This window comes from Chiloscyllium plagiosum, chromosome 43 (genome assembly GCF_004010195.1).
Source record: "Chiloscyllium plagiosum isolate BGI_BamShark_2017 chromosome 43, ASM401019v2, whole genome shotgun sequence".
Classification (NCBI taxonomy): Eukaryota; Metazoa; Chordata; class Chondrichthyes; order Orectolobiformes; family Hemiscylliidae; genus Chiloscyllium; species Chiloscyllium plagiosum.
In genome coordinates, this window is record NC_057752.1 from 14,139,630 (window position 1) to 14,161,025 (window position 21,396).

Genomic DNA, 21,396 nt, shown 5'->3' on the forward strand with positions numbered 1-21,396 from the left:
AAGGCCAATGGCTCTGCAATCTCTTCCCTTGCTTCCCAGAGAATCCTAGGATAAATGCCATCAGGCCCAGGGGACGTATCTATTTTCACCCTTTCCAGAATTTCCAACACCTCTTCTCTACATACCTCAAAGCCATCCATTCTACTTAATTGTGACTCAGTACTCACATTGACAACAATGTCCTGTTCCTGATTGAATACTGACGAAAAGTATTCATTCAGTGTCTCCCCAATCTCTTCAGCCTCCACACGCAACTTCCCACGACTATCCTTGACATGTTTGTTTATTTATTGTTACATGTACCTAAGTACAGTGAAAAGCTTTGTTTATGTCGGCCAGACCAGGTAAGAATGGCAGTTTCCTTCCCTGAAAGACGTTAGTGAGCCAGATGGGTTTTTCCTGACAATGGATTCATGGTCATCACTAGACTCTTAATTCCAAATGTTTTTTCTATTGAACTCAAATTCCACCATCTGCTGTGGTGGGATTCAAACCCAGGCTCCCCAGAATATGACCTGGGTCCCTGGGTTAATATTCCAGCACTAAACCATTGCCTCCCCCAGAGAGTTTTTAGACTGTAAATGCTCCTCCCCCAGGGCCAATACACCAGCAGAAACAATTAGTCCCCTTTTCAAAATCATCTTTAAAAGATTGTTTGGCACCCATAACAGAATCTCACAGGCCCAATACTTGAACCATCCTCATTGCATAATCTTGAGTGACAAGAGGGATTTCCATTTCTTAATTGTCCTTTTTTCTTGACAGTACCAATCCCTTTGCCACCACCACCCCTAACCCATCCCACAACCCATTTATAGAATGCAAGCTAAAAATCTACAGGTTCGAAATCTGCTCAAAACTCTTTGCCACTTTAGCCATGAGTCAGAACAGTTTAGGGCTAACTGACCCTTGGCTAACTGGGCTTATGTAGGACCAGCCCAGAATTCAGCAAACTCCTCTGCCTGACTGTGTCCTTTTGCTCTGTACAGCCCTCCTGGTGAACTTTGCGGCTGTGCCTAAGGTAATGAATCTGTAACTGGCACAACATGCTGATATGTATGAGGATCAGCTGGAGTGTAGCTTTCCTGGCTCAGAGTTGGAAGGCCCTGGGTTTGAGTCACACTCCAGGAATAAAGTGTTATGAAGGAATGTAGCAAACCAATGAATATTAAGTGACAGTCCTTAGCCTGGATACAGCGGGAAGATCAAGCCACCTGCAAAACCCAAAAAGATTTGGATAAGAGGGCTGAGGTGGTCGACCAGCATTTTAGTGACCCCTCCCCACCTACATAACCTAGGCCAAGCCAAAAAGCAAATGAACCAGCCATTGGTGTACATGCTGAAAAAAAAAACGGCACACAGTTACATTGCACCTTTAACATAATATAAGAAACAGGAGCAGGAGTAGGCCATCTGGCCCACCAAGCCTGCTCTGCCATTCAATAAGATCATGGCTGATCTTTTCATGGACTCAGCTCCACTTACTTGCCCATTAACTACTACCCTTAATTCCTCTACTGTTTAAAAATCTATCTTTGCCTTAAAATCATTCAGCCGAGTAGTCTCAACTGCTTCATTGGGCAGGGAATGGGTCACAGATTCAAAACCCTTTGGGTGAAGAAGTTCCTCCTAAATGCAGTCTTAAATCTGTTCCCCCTTAATATGAGGCTATGCCCCCTAGTTCTAGTTTCACCCACCAGTGGAAACAACCCCCCCCCCCTTGTCTTATCTACTCCCTATATAATGAACATAATCACAATTATCACGCAAGGTTTTACACATAAGGAAATGTTAGGGCAACTAACCAAAGGGTAGGCCAAACAGGTCCATTTTCAACAGTGTCTTAAAGGAGGAGAGAGCCGGGGAATTTACAGAAGGAGCTCGAAGCTTGAACACAGCTGAAAATATGGCAGCTTATGGAGCAGTGATTAAAATCAGAGCTGCATACGAGGCCAGAATTGGAGGAATGCAGAGTTACACAAGTCATCTCTCTTCATTAAAGATCTAGAACATTCTCTGTAAGTGTCTATAGAACATTTATTTATGAGCTTCAGCCAAGGTTGGTGAGTAAAGGACATCTGAATGTGCTTTAACTCTTTTCAGTCCTCTGGCTCAAATTAACATTGTTTTCTAACCCCTTTTACTGACATGGCTCCAGCCAGTCTCAGTGCAGGTTTTTTTACCCTTTCAGCTTGTTGTTGGCGTGGCGAGGAGTGACCTAGTAAAGGTAACTATGGTGATATTCAGTGGCAGATGTCACATTGGTCTGCATTCAAAGTGGGCTGGAAGTGTGGTACCATTTTCCAGACTCAACTCCAGCAGCGATTGTGGGAGCACGGAAAGACTTTGAGAAACTGCATTTGTAGTGTTGATAAGCAGGTTGGCACATAGTCTCGTTACATACACTGGTTTGTCTGTATTTACCACCTCCCTGCAATGAGGAGCTGACTCTTCCTGGTGACTGGTTCAGCTGACCTTCGGTTGACCACACCAATATCATATCCAGGTGGGCACTCCTCACAACGTGACTATTTGTGGGAAATTCAACAGTGGCGGGCATCGTGGCTCAGCATCGTCCCACCTTCAGCCAATATTCAGGTTGCCTTCAGCCACCAAGTGAGGGCAAAACTACCGATCTTATGCACAAGCCACCCAATTCAGAAATATTATTCTAGATTTGCATAAGTGTAGCTGCCCCCTCCTACCCTGTCGTTTTCCTTTGTAGTTTGTTTTCTCCTTACCTGAAGGAAAGGTCAGAGTCCGTTGAGACTACAACTGTGGAACTGGGTAAAGCTAAAGCAGAAGCCAGTTGATTGCAAGTGGAAGGGAAGGCTTAGGACAATATAAGTAGTCCCAGACTGGTGGCATTATTGCTGGGCTAGTTGTCTAAACTAGTAGGTTAATGGTTTAAATCCTGGTTTCACACCGCAGAAATGTGAAATTTGAATTTGGAATGTCTAGAGTTCAGAGTTAGCTTAATTGTAACGACTGATGATTTTTGTAAAACCCATCTGGTTCACTAATGCCCTTCAGGAAAGGAAATCTGCTGTCCTTGCCTTGTCTGGCCTTCCTGTGATTCCAGACCCTACAGGGATGTGTTTACTTCTTAACTGCCCCTGAAATGGTTATACAAACTATTCAGTTCAAGGGCAATTCGAGATGGACAGTGGATATTGGTCTAGCCAGTAGTGCCTACATCCTGTGAATGAATTGAAAAAAATGCTTTTTGAAGCTTTGGAAAATGAATGAACTACAGTGGAAAGCTTTCATTTCAACCCAGGGACAACACAAAGAAGAGAGGCAGTGATGTGACCATGGTGTAGTAAGACCCCATGTAAACAGCTTCATGATGAAAGCTGCAAACCAGTGGAAAAGGAGCATAGGATCCCTAACAAAAACAGAAGTTGCTGGAAAAGCTCAGCAGGCCTGGCAGCATCTGTGAAGAGAAATTGAAGTTAACGTTTCTGGTCCAGTGACCCTTCCTCAAAAGAGTGTAGAGCCCCTACAGTGTAGAAGCAGGCCATTCAGCCCAACAAGTCCACACTGACCCTCCAAAGAGCATCCCAACCAGACCCTATACCTGTAACCCCACATTTGTCATGGCCAATCCACCTAACATGGACACCTTTGGAGCTATAGGAGGAAACCCACACAGATACAAGAAGAATGTGCAAACTCCACACAAACAGTTGCACAAAGGTGGAATCAAATCCAGATCCCTGGCACTGGAAGGCAACCGTACTAACTACTGAGCCACCATGCTACCTTTTACATAATCAAGATCATTACTGGGGGAATGAGGCAGGGAGAGTGGGACTGACTGCATTGCTCTGCACAGAGCCCAGATGTACTTGATGTGGCCAAATAGGCTGTACTGCAAGTGACTGTGACTCAGAGTCAGAGTGACATATTCTAAGAAACCACAGTAAAAACCCACTCACTGCTAATGACTCCCTGCTGTTTCTGTCTATCTAGTAACTTGTTCGCTATTGAACGTTTCACTAAGCGCACAGTCCTTGCAGTCTGGCTTTTTTTAGATAGAAGAGATTTAGTATGTGTCAGTACAGGATGCCTACCTTTTATTTTGGAGGCCAGACTATTCTCATCCCTTTGTACTCATCCAGGGTGATACTTTGGTTGTTGATGCTATAAAACATTAACTGTTTACTTTTCCTACTGCCCACAGGAGCCCCCTTCCCACCGAGTTACCTAAATCATCTCCATTTTTGGCTTTGTGTATTTTTGTTGAAAGTATCTTCCACTGAAGAAAGACATAATAGCCTTTGCGTTTGTGAAATGGAATAAAAACTTGCGCTGATCTACAAGAAAAAGGGGAAAAAAGTGCAGGAAATTGCAAGGATAATGGTGAGATCTTAAGGCTGCAAGGGGAACCAGATGGCGAACCTGTTGGCAGAATGTTTCTGGGGAGGTACTGACCATTGGTGCAGTGTTGGGTTCAACAAATGTGGTCTGCTGCCAGAATATTTACCACCAAGAGCTTCAGAGTTAAGCAGCGACTGAGGCACATGTGGCAAGTGCGCTAACAGTTGAGGTTACATTTCACAATGAATTCTGGGTCAAAGGTGAGGCTATTTCTGTTGTCAAACACCGTGGTAGAACCTGAAACATTTGGAGCAAACATGCCCCGTTAACCAGATACAGCTATATTTTTTTATTCATGTGGCTTTCAGATGGTGGCAGGGCCACACAATTAGGGAAATTCCCTGCCAAAATGTGTTTGCAAGAGCTCACCACCAGGTGGCCCTCCAGCAAAATGCATATAAATACCTGCCAAATCCCACTTTGTAATTCCAATGTGCCCATCCGTGAAGTAACTGAACTGATTTAATGACAGATTTCTTATGACTAACAGTTCTTTAATGTTTTGCTAAATATAGTCAAGCCACTCTTTCACTTCACTGGCAGGAGAAGAAGAGTCAAGAGTAGCTTTATTTGTCATTTCTACCATATACAACTGATACAGTAAAAACAAGACAGTGTTCCTCCAGGAATAAGGTGCTACATGGATAGCACAAACTACACGATCGGACACAAGGTGGCATAAAGTGCATAAGAAGTGCAAAACACACAAGACAGCACAGTGATTTCTGACACTTCAAGACAATAGGCACAGTGGTGTACAAATTACAGTGTAATAAAAGAATGATAATTAGTAAAATATTGTTCTAGCAGCAATTCAAAGTTGTGGCAAGAGTTTCAGGTGGAATAGAGTCTGATTATATAGTGTTAAGGAACCTGATGGCTTGGGGGAAGAAACTGTTGCACAGTCTGGCTGTGAGAGACCAAACACTCCGGTATCTTCTGCCAGATGGCAGGAGGGAGAAGAGTTTGAGTGAGGAGTGTGTGGGGTCTTCCACAATGCTCTTAGCCTTTCGGATGCAGCGTGTGGTCTAAGTGTCTGTAATGGAGGGAAGAGAGACCCCGATGGTCCTCTCAGCTGTATTCACTATCCATTGTAGGGAATTACAATCCAAGACAGTGCAATTCCAAAACCAGGCAGAGATGCTGCAGCTCAGGGTACTCTCAATAAACCCTCTGTAGAATGTGGTGAGGATGGGGGTGGGAGGTGGGCTTTCCTCAACCTACACAGAAAGTAGCGACGCTGCTGGGCTTTCTTGTCGATGGAGCTGGTGTTGAGGGTCCAGATGAGATTCTCCGCCAGGTGGATGCCAAGAAATTTGGTGCTCTTCACGATCTCCATGGGGGAGCCATTGATGTCCAGTGGAGAATGGTCGCTTGGTGCCCTCCTGAAGTCAACAACCATCTCTTTCATCTTGTCCACATTCAGAGACCGTTTGATGGCTCTGCACCAGTCTGTTAGCCGTTGCAGCTCCTCTCTATATGCTGACTCATTGGTCGTGCTGATGAGACCCACTGCAGTCATATTATCAGCGAACTTGATGATGTGATTCGACCTGTGCGTTGCTGCACAGTTGTGTCTCAGCAGGGTGAGCAGCAGTGGACTGAGCACACAGCCCTGGGGGCCCTCGTGCTCAGTGTAATGGTGTTGGAGATGCTGTTCCCAATCCAGACTAACTGAGGTCTCCCAGTCAGGAAGTCCAGGATCCAGTTACAAAGGGTGGTATTTGGGCCCAGCAGACTCAGCTTTCCAACCAGGTGCTGAGGAACGATAGTGTTAAATGCAGAACTGAAGTCTATGAACAGTAGTCTGACATGGGGGTCCTTCTTCTCCAGGTGGGTGAGGGCCAGCTTGAGGGTGTTGGGAATGGCATCATCTGTTAAGCAGTTTGGACGAGATGTGAACTGCAGGGTCTTAATATTCCTCATCACAAGCCTCTCAAAACACTTCATGATGCTGGGTGTTAGCGCAATGGGGCGGTACTCGTTGAGACAGGACACTGGAGACTTCTTTGGCACGGAGACGATGACAGCGGCCTTGACGCATGTTGGAACTATGGCTCAGCTCAGGGAGATGTTGAAGATGCCTGTGAGAACATCCACCAGTATGTCAGAGCATCCTCTGAGCACTCTGTCAGGGATGTTATCTGGTCCAGCAGCCTCACGTGGGTCAACTCTGCATAGAAGAAAGAAAAGCATATTTACGTGAAATATCTGTTTCTATCACTTAGTTGTTAAGATTTGCCTTTTTTTTGGTACATTTGTTTGCTGCAATTTGGGTCAATCACATTGCATTCAGTCCATGTCAGAGAGAGGGAGGGAGCTTGTTGCAAAAGATTTGAGTCCATGCTCAATTAGGGTGTAGGAAAAGGGATGCCACATGTCAGATAGTGTGTAAAAAGAGTTTTTCTTTCCACAAAATCTGGTGGTCTCATTCTTTGCCTTTGCCAAGGCTCCTCTGCTTGCTACCCGCTGTATATTGGCACTCAAAATTTCGAAAAGGTAGACTTGGGAAGCCAACCCTTGGTCTGTCAGCTCGGGCAAGGGACTTGAGGTAGCAGAAAATAAGATTTGCAATGTGTATAATTCTCACTTCTGTACTCATGATTTGCATTTCAATTGTGCCTTGTCCCAGTATAAATATGTGGTGAAATAAGTTGAATTTAAAGTTGCATTAAGTAATGTATCAGTACAGTGACATATAGATCACATACAGACAGGGGGGTTAAGAAGGTGCTTAGCATATTTGCCATCATTACTCAGTCCTTTGAGTGTAGGAGTTGGGACATCATGTTGAGGTTATACAGGACATTGCTGAGAACTCTGTCCAGTTCTGGTCACCCTGTTCTCGGAAGGATATTATTAAGCTGAAGAGGGTTCATAAGATATTTACCAGGATTTGAAGGGAATGGAGGCTTTGAGTTAGAAGGAAAGGCAAGATAGGCTGGGACCTTTTTCACTGGAATGTAGGAGGCTGAGGGGTGACCTTATAGAGGTTTAAAAAATCATGAGGGTTATAGATAAGATGGATGACAGGTGTCTTTTCTCTCGGGTGGGGGATTTCAAGATTAATGGGCATATTTTTAAGATAATAGGAGAGAGATTTAAAAAAGACGTGAGGCAATTGTTTTACACAGTGTGATCCATATGTGGAATGAACTTCCTGAGGAAGGGGTGGATGTGGGTACAGTTACAATGTTTAAAAGATATTTGGTTAAGTACAGGAATAGGAAAGGTTTGGAGGGATATGGGCCAAATGCTGGCAGGTGGGACTAGTTTAGTTTTGGAACATGGTCGGCATGGACTGGTTGGACCAAAAGGTCTGTTTCTGTGCTGTATGACTCTATTCATATATTAGTGAGGGCAGTCGCCATTTTATTGCATGACAAATTTGGGAACAGCGATGAGAGAAATGATTGGCTAATCTTGTTTGTGGGATCAGTTGGTCAGGATGCCATCCCGGTCCCCCAGGGGATCATGGGATGTGAGGAGAGGCAGGAAAATTGAGTTAAGGCAGGTTAGGATAGTGTGATGGGCCTGGTCCTGTCAGGATCCTACTTAAGTTCCTGGAATTCTTCCAACACTGGGGTAGGTAAGCAGAGCTAGTGAGGGAGGGTTCTTTAATGCCTATTCAAGCAAGGAAATATGGCCTCCTTTGAGAGAAAGAACTTAGAATCATAGAATCGCAACAGTGTGGAAGTAGGCCATTCAGCCCATCGAGTTCACACCAACTCTCTGAAGGATACTGAAGTGTTGGCTGCTGGGCTTGAACTCCTCAATGTGCTGTTAGCAACTGAGACACACTGGCATAGTTTGGTCAAAAAAAAGTCAGAAATGGCTTTGATCGACCTTGCCCTCTGCTGGCTCACATTTTCTTTTTGTTCTGAACATTTGCTGTTGACGTACTCATGTATGGCCCAAGGGATGAGAGGGAGGGGAACTTGCGTGTGTTGCTGGAGCAACATGTGCATCTCCTGGAAGCCACTGCAGTTCCAGGAGTTCCGAGCACAGAAGAACAGGACATGCTAATAAAGCACCCTCTCCATTCTATTGTGTTCCCAACAATAGTGTCTGCTTGCTTCAGCCCCACGGCATCTGATTGCGTTTAATCATTGCTGGCTGACCATTAACTATCCAGATGTAGGTTCTGAGAGAAATAACATACAAGTTTGCTGATGGCAGGATTTATGCATGTGTTGGATTGCCCAAACAAGGGAAGCGGTCGTGTTTTTTTTTTGAGAATTAAAATTAGGTTTTATTATCATGTGTACACAAGTGCAGGGGATGCGGGAGTACAGTGAAAAGTGTACTATGTCACCGTTTCCGGTGCCATCTTAAGTACAAAGTCTTAGCTAAAAAGTGAAAAAAAGGAAATAAGTTAAAATTCAACACTATAGTTCTTGTCAGTATGCAGTAATAAATAAGCAAAAAGATAAAAGTTCCAAATTACAATCCTTCTTTATCCATGGGCATGAGTTGCATCAAGCTGGATCTCTCCGCTGCACTGGGTTTTATCCCTCGATCCCTGCCAATGTCTCACTGCTGGCTGCCATCCAGGCAGTGGTGAATGTCAAGCAAGCTTGTGTAGTAAGTGCTGTTAGCTACACATACACACTTACAAGAAAAGAAGAGAAATGGACTATGGGCCAACTGCAATATGGCAGAACCAGGTTCAAGAGCTAAATGGTCTCGTCCTGTTCCTGTCATCTTAGGTGCACCTTCTCTGCAGCTGTAACACTGTATTCTCACTCCGTTCTACTACCCTAATGCACTTTGTATAGTTTGATCTGCCTGTATAGCATGCAAAACAGCATTTTTCACTCTATCTTGGTACATGTGACAACAATTAAATCAATCAGTCAATCTTAAACTGTTTTGCATAGGATCCTTTGGCATTGTGACACAGTCAAAAATGAATACATTTTCCAATGCTATTCCATTTATAAATATGAATAAAAAGTCTCAAGATGGCAGCAGGTATCACTTTTCTGGAGGGACACAACGGAGATGTATATTTTATATATATAAATATATATCTCTGTGATGACAAATGGCCACTTATGTGTGTTTAGAATGTCTGCTGTCATAAGGCCAACTACTTGCACTGCACTCTTGTGTTCTGTTACAAATTATTTGTGGCTGTGTGGTTATTCTTAAGATGCTGTACCTTGATACCTAAGATGGCACTGTACATGGTGACATAGTAAACTTTTCACTGCACTCATGTGAGTACATGTGACAATAAAGTTAATTCTAATGGGCAAAACATGAATTAAGCCATCACATTAAAAAGAAAAGTCAGCATTGCAGGTCATGTAAGTACTTTTTCAAAAATCTACTTTCCAATGCATAAAGTCTTGGGTGCAGACTGAAGAAAAAATGACCAGCTTACATTCAACAAACTTGGCATAAACTCAATTTGAAAATTGAGTCAAAAATAGCTTAAGAATCCTGAATAAAAGAATGGAATAAGAGGGCATGAGGGTAGCATTTGAGTGCCAAATTTGACCTGGATTGACTTACTGTTACCATTGCACGTACAATTCTAATGCCAGTGAGCTTGGCAGTTTGTTGAATTTAGAGTAGTGTTGACATATGAACACATTTGGCCATCTTGACCTTTGACCTCAGGTGAAATAAAACTGTTATATGACAGCACCAGATATCAGTCGCTTTAGAATCTGTTTTTAGTAAGTAGTGCAAGATGTAATGAAGACCAAAATACACTCTAACTTGAATAGTTTTAATATGTTTCCCTTGCAGAGATGCCTTGTCTTCAGGCACAGTATGGGACCTTGCCACAAAGTGGAGGACCATATGAGGATTACAGTTCTGATTTCTTGACTCCTGAGTTTGTAAAGCTTGGAATGGACCTCGGCACCACAGAGATCGCTGCCACCACCTCTCTTCCCAGCTTCAACACGTTCATTGACAGCAACAACGGAGACTTTGACGCCTACTTGTACCAACTGATGCTTACCAACCAGCAGTCTCCATTTAAAGTGGAAGACGTTCAGATGTTTGGCTGTTACCCAGCCTCAATCAACATGCATTTGGAAGAGGTGCTACCTCAGTGTGGATCTTCTCAATATTACAATGGATCTTGTTCCATCCCCTCACCTTCAACCCCCACTTTTCAAATGCAGCAAGTGTCCATATGGGATGATTCTTTTCCTCATCATTCACTACAATATGGTGAGGTGGATCATTTGTTAGATCAACAAAAAAATGTGTCCCAACTTTCATTCTTTTCCTTTAAGCAGGTACCTTCAGAGTCTCCTGTGCCACAATGCCACATGAGGCTCGATGCGAGTTCCCATGGAGCTAACCCTGTCCACCAGCTTGTTGATACCATGTCTTATGATGCCACCAACCAAGCCTCCATGAATTTTCCTGCTCTCCCCATGGACCGTGGACCACGGCTCTTGGATAGTCCCATTGTTATAGACAATCCCATCCCCTCTCCACCGGTTCGTAACCCCCCTTCCAATGAGGGCCAGTGCGCGGTGTGTGGAGATAACGCTTCCTGCCAACATTACGGTGTACGGACCTGTGAAGGATGCAAAGGTTTCTTCAAGGTATTTGATCAGTTACTTGAGCCTTAGCACTAGTTGGGGGGAGATAGTTTTGGTTCTGTTTGATAATGCAAAGCCGATCATCGGGAATCAGAAGTCTGTTGTACATTTCTTCTTCCACTTTATAGTTTGCCCATTCTGTTTGCCAAAGTGCCATGCAGAGCGAGCTCATGGCTCAATGGGTGGGTAGTACTTACGCTTTGGTATCATGAAGGTTCAGGCTCCAGTTCAGGCCTCATTTGTTTTCCTCCGGGGGTCATGGAAGAGCCCACATTGCTGTTTCAAAGAAAGTCAGAGGTTGGGGGAGGGGGGGGGGGGTATTCTCCCCAATGATCTGGCCAATATTTATCTCTCAATTAACATCCCACAAAACTCAGCCTGAACCAAAGCTGTTTGTGGGAACTTGCTGTGCATAAGGTGGCTGCTATGCTTCCTATTGTGTAATAGTGACGCTCTTCGGAAGCATTTCATTGGCTGTAAAATCACTGTGCAGGCATGAGGTGCTACAGAAATGGCAGGGCATTTATTCAGCAAGTTAAAGATTTGTGTCTTCCATGTGCTATGATAACTTTGATGCCAAATGCCAAGTTGTTACTCGAAGAAAATTGGTACTGATGTGTAAGTTTCTTTATTGCAATCAGTAACACACATCATTGGTTTACAGGAATTATATTTTGTAAGGTACAATTCTCCAAAATCCAGCTAAATCCGTCATAAGGCTGTCAGTGCTGCAAGTCATAGAATCAAAACATCACAGAAGCAGGCCACTCAAGTCCACACCAACCCTCCAAAGAGCATTGCACCCAGACTCACCCCACCCTTGTAATCCTGCATTTTCCATGGCCAACCTACCTAACCTACACAGTCTTTGGACTGTGGGAGGAAACCCCACAGAGACACAGGGAGAATCTCAAACTCTAAACAGTCACCCACAGGTGCGATCAAACCCAGGTACCTGGCGCTGTGAGGCAGCAGTGCTAACCACTGATTCACCTGTCTGTTGACTCTTGGAGCTATCTTTCCTTTGTCCTTCCTCCATTCAGGTTGCTTCTATGCTGCACCCACCCCCCACCTCAGCTTTGGTCTTTCGTGTTGTACTTTCCCAGCTCTGACCTTTACCGTAACCTTCTGAGAGCTGCCGAACAGAAACACACTGCCATAATCTAAGTTAAGGTCTGAATTGCAAGGTCTGAATTTACTTCATGGTTAAAACTGTGATCCTTTCTGAGGATCTCTAATGCACTAAGTTTTTAAAAGTTTCTTCCTTTGTGGTAGCTGAGCATCAGCAGCAAGGCCCACATTTGTTACCATCCTGAGTTGTTTTGAACTAAATGATTTGCAAGACCTTATCAGAAGGCACTTAAGAATTAACCACATTATTGTGGGTCTGGAGCCACATGTAGGCCAAACCTGGTAAGGAAGGCAAACTACTTCCCTAAAGGACATTCGGCACGCAGGTTTTGACTACAGTCAGTTATGGTTTTGTGATCATGTTTACTGAGACAGGCTTTCAATTCCATTGATTTAATTCAAATTCCAGCCGTTGCCATGCTGGGATTTGAAACAAGGTCCCCAGAGTAATACCCTGGGTCACTGGATTACTAGTTTGTGACAACACCACTCTCACCTCTATAAATAGAATATAGGACAAAATCAAAAGTGTTGGGATAACACCACAGAGCCTTTGAAATCAATTTAAACACTGCCCTTCTATCAAGAACAAGATCAAAAGACACCAGGGCAGAGAAATTTTCCAAAAGAGCTCCTGCTTAGCTCTTCATTCAAATCCGTGGAAGTTGATTGCCAGGGTCACTATGAGTGTTGAAACTTTGAAAGCGAGTTGGATAGATACTTAAAAGTGACCAATCTGCAGAGTCCTGCAGTAGTGTGGGACAAATTGGATTGTTCTTTCAAAGTACAGGCTCACTGATCTGAATGATTGACAGACTGCTGTATTTTCATAGTGTGGAAGCAAGCTGTTTGGCCCATTGAGTCCACACCAACCCTCCAAAGAGCATTCTATCCTATCCCTGTATTTCTCATGGCCAATCCACCCAACCTGTCCATCTTTGGATTGTGGGAGCAAACCCGCATGGACACAGGGAGAATGTGAAAACTCCACACAGATAGTTGCTCGAGGGTGGAATTGACCTTTGGTCCCTAGTGCTGTGAAGCAGCTGTGCTAACCACTGATCCACTGTGTAGCCCCTAACGCTTGTCATGCTAGATGGGATTTGAGTCCACAATCCCTGGCCTAGGAGGCAAATGCCTTATCCATAAGACCACTCAGGTGAATTTGTAGCACGAGCTATTGAATTTTGTCTTTGTTGTTTGGATTTACCTATTTCAAAATACTTAGAGCACCCGATCAGTCACAGTTCGTGATTAGAATTGTTTTGAGTTATATGGAGAGGCTGAACAGGCTGGGGCTGTTTTCCCTGGAGCATCGGAGACTGAGGGGTGACCTTATAAAGGTTTATAAAATTATGAGGGGAATGGGTAGGGTAAATAGACAAGGTCTTTCCCCTGGGGTGGGGGAGTCCAGAACTAGAGGGCATAGGTTTAGGGTGAGAGGGGAAAGATATAAAAGGGACCTAAGGGGCACTTCTTCACACAGAGGGTGGTGTGTGTGTGGAACGAGCTGCCAGAGGATGTGGTGGAGGCTGGTACAATTACAACATTTAAAAGCCAAGTGGATGGGTATATGATTAGGAAGGGTTTAGAGGGATATGGGCCAAATGCTGGCAAATGGGACTATATTTATCTGGGATATCTGGTCGGCATGGACGAGTTGGACCGAAGGGTCTGTTTCTGTGCTGTACAGCCCTGATTCCATTTGCTTCTCTTTCCTCAAATAGGTTTGGTATGAGGCAGAGTCATAGTCATAGAGTCATAGAGATGTACAGCATGGACCCTTCGGTTCAACCCGTCCATGCCGATCAGATATTCTAACCCAATCTAGTCCCATTTGCCAGCACCCGGCCCATATCCCTCCAAACCCTTCCTATTCATATACCCATCCAAATGCCTTTTAAATGTTGCAATTGTACCAGCCTCCAACACTTCCTCTGGCAGCTCATTCCATACACATACAACCATCTGCGTGAAAAAGTGCCCCTTAGGTCCCTTTTATATCTTTCCCCTCTCACCCTAAACCTATGGCCTCTATTTCTGGACTCCCCCACCCCAGGGAAAAGGGGTGGGATCAACGGATGAGTTCTGATGTTTGTTGAACTACTGATGCAATTTAATTGACTCTTTGGGACTTGTATTGATACTGTATTGTACCTTTGAAGATCATAGAAATCTTAGAGAGCTTCCTAAAATGGCTTACTTTTCAATCACTGTTTGCTAGGCAAATTCAGACCAATTTACTCACTTTAGCATTCCACAAACAGTACTGCAATTAATGACCAGATAAATCTGTTAACTTTAAAAAATGTTAGTGGAGGGATGGATATTAGTCTGAACACAAGGAAAATTCTCAATGAAGTGGAGCTGTGGACGTTTTTCAGTCACCTGAATGCAGAGAGGCCTCGATTTAATTTGATCTGAAAGATGCATCTCTCTGTGTAATACTGCCTCTACCACCTGAGACTATGTGCTCAAATGTCCGAGTGAGAACACAGTTAATGATGAATAGCTCTGTAGCACTGAATGCAAAGCATTGCGAAAAATAGGTTTTGGATGCATTGTTTATATTCTGGACAGTTTCAGGCTGTCCACTGCTTGGTCTAAGTTTGTTACAAAGTGGCACTCTATGTACAAGCTTAATGAAGTATCTGGCGAAAAAACCTCCAGAAAATAGTGGGCCTTGTACTCCCAATGGTTCATTGTTTTTATGGTTTCAAGTGGGGTTAGACCTGGCACTAGGATATAATGGAAAGTGGACTGTATTTGCATTTGAAAACTACATCAACCATTTTTCAATGGTTCATTCATTTCCACTAAGTATAGAATAATTTGTAGTTATCCCCAAGGCTAGTGCTGTGTGTGCCTTTTCAGTCTTGGCTTGTGGTTCCATGGGAAAATGCATGCCAGGGTCATCTAATGCCCAAACGCTGAAACCAAGTGGCTTTTACAGATGTGGCATCGTTTGAAGGACAAACTGAGAGAGGAATGTACAGGAAACTCAGCTTTCAAGCCACTGAGATAAGGGGGCAAGAGAAAATATCTCCTCAGGGTGAAGGGAGCTACAAACCAAATTCTTTAAAACACTTTTCCCAACTGAATTTCCATCAGCAACTTCAGAAAAAAGGCTTCACCCTCAGTTGCAACTAACACGTGGAAGGATGTGCTATCCTTTCCTCAGAACCATAGTCTTCTCATCCCTCTAGCCCAAATCTTTGTCCCAATTCCAACTCTGAAATGAACTAAAATGTTACAGCCACACCAAATTGCATTAGCATGGTGCCTTTAACATGCTAAACCATCCCAAGGTGCTCCATGGAAGTATAAATCTCTACAAATCTGACATTAAACTGAACAAGAAGATAGAGATGTACAGCATGGAAACAGGTCCTTCGGTCCAACTTGTCCATGCTGACCAGATATCCTAAACTAATCTAGTCCCATTTGTCAACATTTGGCCCATATCCCTCTAAACCCTTCCTATTCATATACCCATCCATAAATGTTGTAATTGTACCAGCCTCCACCATTTCCTCTGGCAGCTCATTCCATACACTTAGCTTAAAAATGTGTTGCTGGAAAAGCGCAGCAGGTCAGGCAGCATCAAAGGAGAAGGAGAATTGACGTTTCAGGCATAAGCCCTTCTTCAGGAATGTGCTTTTCCATTGCCACACTTTTTTGACTCTGATCTCCAGTGTCTGTAGTCCTCACTTTCTCCTCCTTGAAAAATTTGCCTCTTAGTTCCCTTTTAAATTTTAAACCTATGCCCTCTAGTTTTGGACTCCCCTACCCTTGGGACAAGACCTCGGCCAATCACCCTGTCCATGTCACATATGATTTTATAAACCACTATAAGGTCACCCCTCAGCCTCCAATGCTCCAAGGAAAACAACTCCAGCCTGTTCAGTCTCTCCCTATAGCTCCAACCCTGGCAACATCCTTGTAAATCTTTTCTGAACCCTTTCAAGCTTAACAACATCTTCCCTGTAGCAGAGAGACCAGAATTAAATGCAGTATTCTAATAGTGGCCTGTACAGCTGCAACATGACCTCCCAACCCCAATACTCAATGCACTGACCAATAAAAGCAAGTGTACCAAACACCACCTTCTCTTCATCATCTTGTCTACCTGCGACTCCACTTTCAAGGAACTATGAACCTGCACCCCAAGGTGGTAAGACAGAAGAACCAACACCTGGCCAAAGATGTAGATCTCGAGAGGCATTGTAAAGAAACTGGCAGTTGGAGAGGGAGTTCCAGAGCTTACGGTCTTGGTAATGGAATGAACGGCCATCAATGGTTGAGGGTTGAAAATTGGGGAGGCCAGGCTTGAAGTGCTGTAGAGTCAGAGTAGGCTGCAGAGTTAGGGAGGAATGTGGAGGCTAGAGGGGATTACAGAGATAGGGACGGTCAAGGTTATGGATACAACTTGGAAGTTACATGACTACCAACCTATTTAATAAGAGACTTGACATTATATAAAAAGGAGAGAAAGTCAAAGATAACTGTTGGAAAATATGGAGTGCAAAATCAAGGAAATTCTGCTAATCTGTTTTTAGATGACTGTTTAGGGTTCAGTTAGAGAGCTGTTGATAGACTGGAGAACATTAGAATGTTGCCCTTACAGCAGTGAAGGTTGAAAGGAAATTTCATACATTCTAAGTTATGAGGGCTCTTGACAGAGTGAAAAATTGTGTCTAGTGGCAGAAAAAGCTGCTCACCAGAGGACAAAGATTTCAGACAATTGACAAAAGAACCTGAGCATGGGTAAGGAGGCAATTCTTCATGCTGTAAGTTGCTCAGATCTAGTGTCCTGCCTGAAAGGATGCTGGAAGCATATTCAATGATGACACTCAAATGAGAGTTGGATAAGTTCCTGAAGGGGAAATATTATCAGGAAAATGGGAAAAGAGCAGGGAAGTGGAGTGAATTGGATATCTGTGTCAAAGATTCAATTGAAGCAAGAGTCAAAAAGGTCTTCTGTGTTGTAAAGGGGTAAAAATATTTGCTGCAATTGAAAATATATAGATTGTGGCTCAGTGGACAGTGTCCAACCATAGTGATGTCACCACTGGGGACTTCTATAGTGGAACAACTCTTTGGCAGACTCTGCCATCAATAGCATGTTCTCCTGCTTTGGATCAACTCCCAGATTAGTGTTTAGAAATGGATTCTGTTGTAGTTTAAATAACTCCTTGTCTCCCACACCAATATAAAACCTCACTAAATCCCATCTTCTAGGTTGTGAATAAGGAAAATAAGTTTTAAAAAGAAATATGCCAGTGACTATTTTGAAAACATTTAAAGTCATGCAAGATGTGTGACTGCTTCAAGTGCCTTTTCTGAACTTGTGGTAAAGATTGAGAATGCATTGGGGACCAGGGGAATACCACAGTGATTACATTTCCAAGAGAGACCTTTATAACTTGCTCGTGATTCACTTGTGACTAACTCGTGCTTTCACTGAAAAGCAGTGGCCTGAGAATTTCCCCGCCCACTCTTCCTCCACACATAATCTTTACTCACGAGTACATTTCAAGATCGGTAAGATTAAGGAAGCAGGTTGTTTGCACTGCTGTGATGCTCCCCACTCTTCTCAACTCTCCTTGTGCTATAAAAACCAACAAAAAGCCTGACTGGTTCCAAGGTTTTGAGAACACAGGGACGGGGAGGTTGTCCAGCTTGATACAGTGTGTACCATCTACAAGATGCGCTGCAGAAATTCACCAAAGCTCCTCAGACAGCACCTTCCAAACCCACAACCATTTTCATCTAGAAAGACAAAGACATCAGATACATGGGAGCACCAACCCCTGCCAGTTCCCTTCCAAGCCACTCACCATCATGACTTGGAAATATATTGCCGTTCCTTCAGTGTCACTAGGTCAAAATCCTGGAATTCCCTCCCTCAGGGCATTGTGGGTCAACCCACAGCACATGGACTGCAGCGGTTCAAGAAGGCAGCTCACCCCCCACCTTCTCAAGGGGCAACCAAGGATGGGCAATAAATTCCGGGCTCAGCCAACGATGCCTACATCCTCTGAATGAATAGAGATTAAGAAGAATAAAGCATCAAGCTTGTTTTCCCCATTCATTTAGGAACATAAGAACAGGAGTAGGCCATTCAGTGATTTATCGCCCAACTTTGTTTTAAATCTGAAATTGATGTTTTTTTTTGTTAAGCAAACAACTGATCAGGCATCCACTGCTGTTTGTGGAAAAGAGTTGCAAATCTCTTTGTGTGTGGTCTGACCCTAATTCTCAGACTATACTCCCAGTTCCAGAATCCCCAACCAGTGGAAATAGTTTATCTTTATCTACCCTGTCTTTCCTGCTAATAACTTGAATAATTTGTTAAGATCACCCCTTAACCTTCCAAATTATGGAGAAAACAGGCCTAATTTGTGTAATCTCTCCTCATAACTTAACCGCTGAAGTCCAGTCATTCTTGTAAACCTACATTGAACTCCCTCCTAAGGCTAATCTTCCTAAGGTGTGGTGCCCAGATCTGTTCTCAGTACTCCAAGTGGGGTCTAACCAGGGTCCTGTATAACTGCAGCATAACCTCTGCATCCTTATACTCCAGTTCTCCAGATTTAAATGCCATGAGCTTAGTTGATTATTTTCTGCACCTGTTTGTTGCATTTTAAAGATCTGATCCCCCAAGTCTCTTTGGACATCCACTGCGTTTGACATCATACCATCTAGAAAGTACTCTGATCTATCCTTCCTTGGTCTAAAATGGATAACCTCACACTTGCTTGCATTGAATTCTGTCTGCCATGGTTAGTTCATAGTTCCAGCTTTCCATCTTCATTCTGTAACCCTTAATAACCAACAAAAATCTTAAATGTTCAATTGACTCCAGAGTGAGGGAGCTCCAGATTTCCACAGTCCTTTGTGTGAAGAAATTCTTTTTGACATCAAACATTTCCTGACATTAGCACTGAATGACGTGTCTCCAGTTTTAAGGTTTCCCCTGTCCACAATCCCATTTTGGATTCCTACCAGAGGAAATAGTTCCTCTCTACCTATCCTAACAAATCTTTAAATTATCTCCACTATGTCAATTAGACCAGTATTTAACCTTCTACACATAAAACCTGGTCTACACAAGCTCATAATTTAACCCTTTTCGCCCCACTACACTGTACCCACCCTTGTTGGATATCATCGATTCAGCTCCTTCACTGCCTTGTCCTAAGTAAAGTAACTTATAACCTTTTGTTCTTATTTGATTGACTGCTTACAAATAATTCTGCTTTGCATTAATGTCAGATGTTATTTGCATGTGTTCTATAACCACTGAATGTCAAGCAGGCATGTAATTGTATTTACAGTAAGAATAATAAAAGAATCAAGTTAAATTTGGCCCAAAACCACACGATCAGTTTATAAGGAATTTACAGTAGACTGGTTCACTAGTATTTGGAGAGGTGACCAGACCATGCTAGCAAGGATTTCACTGCATAGTGTGCATGTAAAAATAGGATGGAGTCAAACTGAAGCCTCATTTGTCCTCTCAGGTGACAATAAAAAAACATCTCATGGCCACAATTTCTGAGAAGGGCAGAGGTGTTGTTCTTCATCTCTGGGCCAATATTTTTCCTCTAACCAGTATTCACAAAAGCAGACCATATTGATTGTGGGAAGTTGATGTGCATTAATTGACTACCTCATTTCCTACATTACAGCAATAACCACACTTCACAAAGTACTTCATCATCTGTGAGTTGAAATGCTTTGGGATCTCCTAAGATTTTTAAATATGGACAAGTGTATGTTATGGGTTGTCAGTTACAATGTCACTGTGCAACTTTAAACTAACCAAATTGTGGAAGCATATAAATTCATAATTCATTAAGTTTTAACAGAATATAGTTCACAATTCTTGGCTTCAACATTCCTATGCCTTTTGTGATCAGTTGTTCAGTCTGAATTTCCAACAGTTCACATAAACATAGACAATAGGAGCAAGAGTCGGCCATTCAGCCCCACGAGTCTGCTCCGCCATTCAGTATCATCTTGGCTGATCATTGAACTCAATACCTTAATCCTGCCCTCTCCCTATATCCCTTGATCCTTTTTGCCAGAAGAGCTACATTTAACTCCTTCGTGAAAACACATGTTTTAGCCTCAATCATTTTTTCTGTGGTAGAGAATTTCACAGGCTCCCCCCTGGGTGAAGCCATTTCTCCTCGTCTCAGTCCCAAATCATTTACCCCTTCTCCTTAAATTATAATCCCTGATTCTGGACTCTCTCACCAAGGGGAACATTCTTCCTGCATCTAACCTGTCTAGTCCTGTTAGAATTTTATACGTTTCTGTGAGATACTCCTTTATTCTTCTAAACGCTAGTGAATAGAATTCTAACCAACTCCATCTCACCTCATTTGTTAGTCCTGCCATTCTCAGGAATCAATGTGATACACCTTTGTTACACTCCTCTATAGCGAATACATCCTCTCTCAGATAAGGAGACCAGAACTGCACACAGTACCGCAGGTGTGGTCTCACCAAGGCCCTGTACAATTGCAACAAGACATCTGTGCTCCTGTGCTCGAATCCTCTCGCTATGAAGGTCAACATACTGTTTGTCTTTTTTACTGCCTGCTGCTTCTACTATTGCAATTTTTGAGTTTCAACCTCAATAACGTGAGTGGCATTAGTATTTAATAAACTTCGTGAAATTTGCTTTCATTTGTCGTTTACTGTTTGCTTAAATGATGGACACATCCAAAGTTATTAATGTTTAAAATAAAGTAGCACAAGTGTGGAAAATATATGTACTATATATATATATATATAGGAAAAGTTACAATGAAAAATGACTGGTTTAAAAAATAATTAAACAAAAAAGCCTCTGAAAACATTATCCAGACTATCTCAGCTCGCAATGACTTTTAGAACATAGAACATAGAACATAGAAGAATACAGCGCAGTACAGGCCCTTCAGCCCTCGATGTTGCGCCGATCCAAGCCCACCTAACCTACACTAGCCCACTATCCTCCATATGCCTATCCAATGCCCGCTTAAATGCCCATAAAGAGGGAGAGTCCACCACTGCTACTGACAGGGCATTCCATGAACTCACGACTCACTGAGTAAAGAACCTACCCCTAACATCTGTCCTAAACCTACCACCCCTTAATTTAAAGCTATGCCCCCTCGTAATAGCTGACTCCATACGTGGAAAAAGATTCTCACGGTCAACCCTATCTAAACCCCTAATCATCAAGTCACCCCTAAACCTTCTTTACACCATTGAAAACAACCCCAAGTGCCTCAGCCTTTCCTCATACGACCTT

The 21,396-nt window shown here is 43.2% G+C and overlaps 1 protein-coding gene across 1 annotated transcript in view; it reads left to right on the plus strand.

The window, feature by feature from the left end:
* The window catches only part of LOC122543399 (nuclear receptor subfamily 4 group A member 1-like), a 57,566-nt gene that overhangs the window by 11,285 nt on the left and 24,885 nt on the right, over positions 1 to 21,396 (plus strand). Inside the window, exon 2 of the mRNA XM_043682099.1 lies at positions 10,144 to 10,958. Coding sequence (XP_043538034.1) covers positions 10,146 to 10,958 — 813 coding nt within the window. The 5' untranslated portion in view covers positions 10,144 to 10,145. The remainder of the gene's footprint in view (positions 1 to 10,143; positions 10,959 to 21,396) is intronic.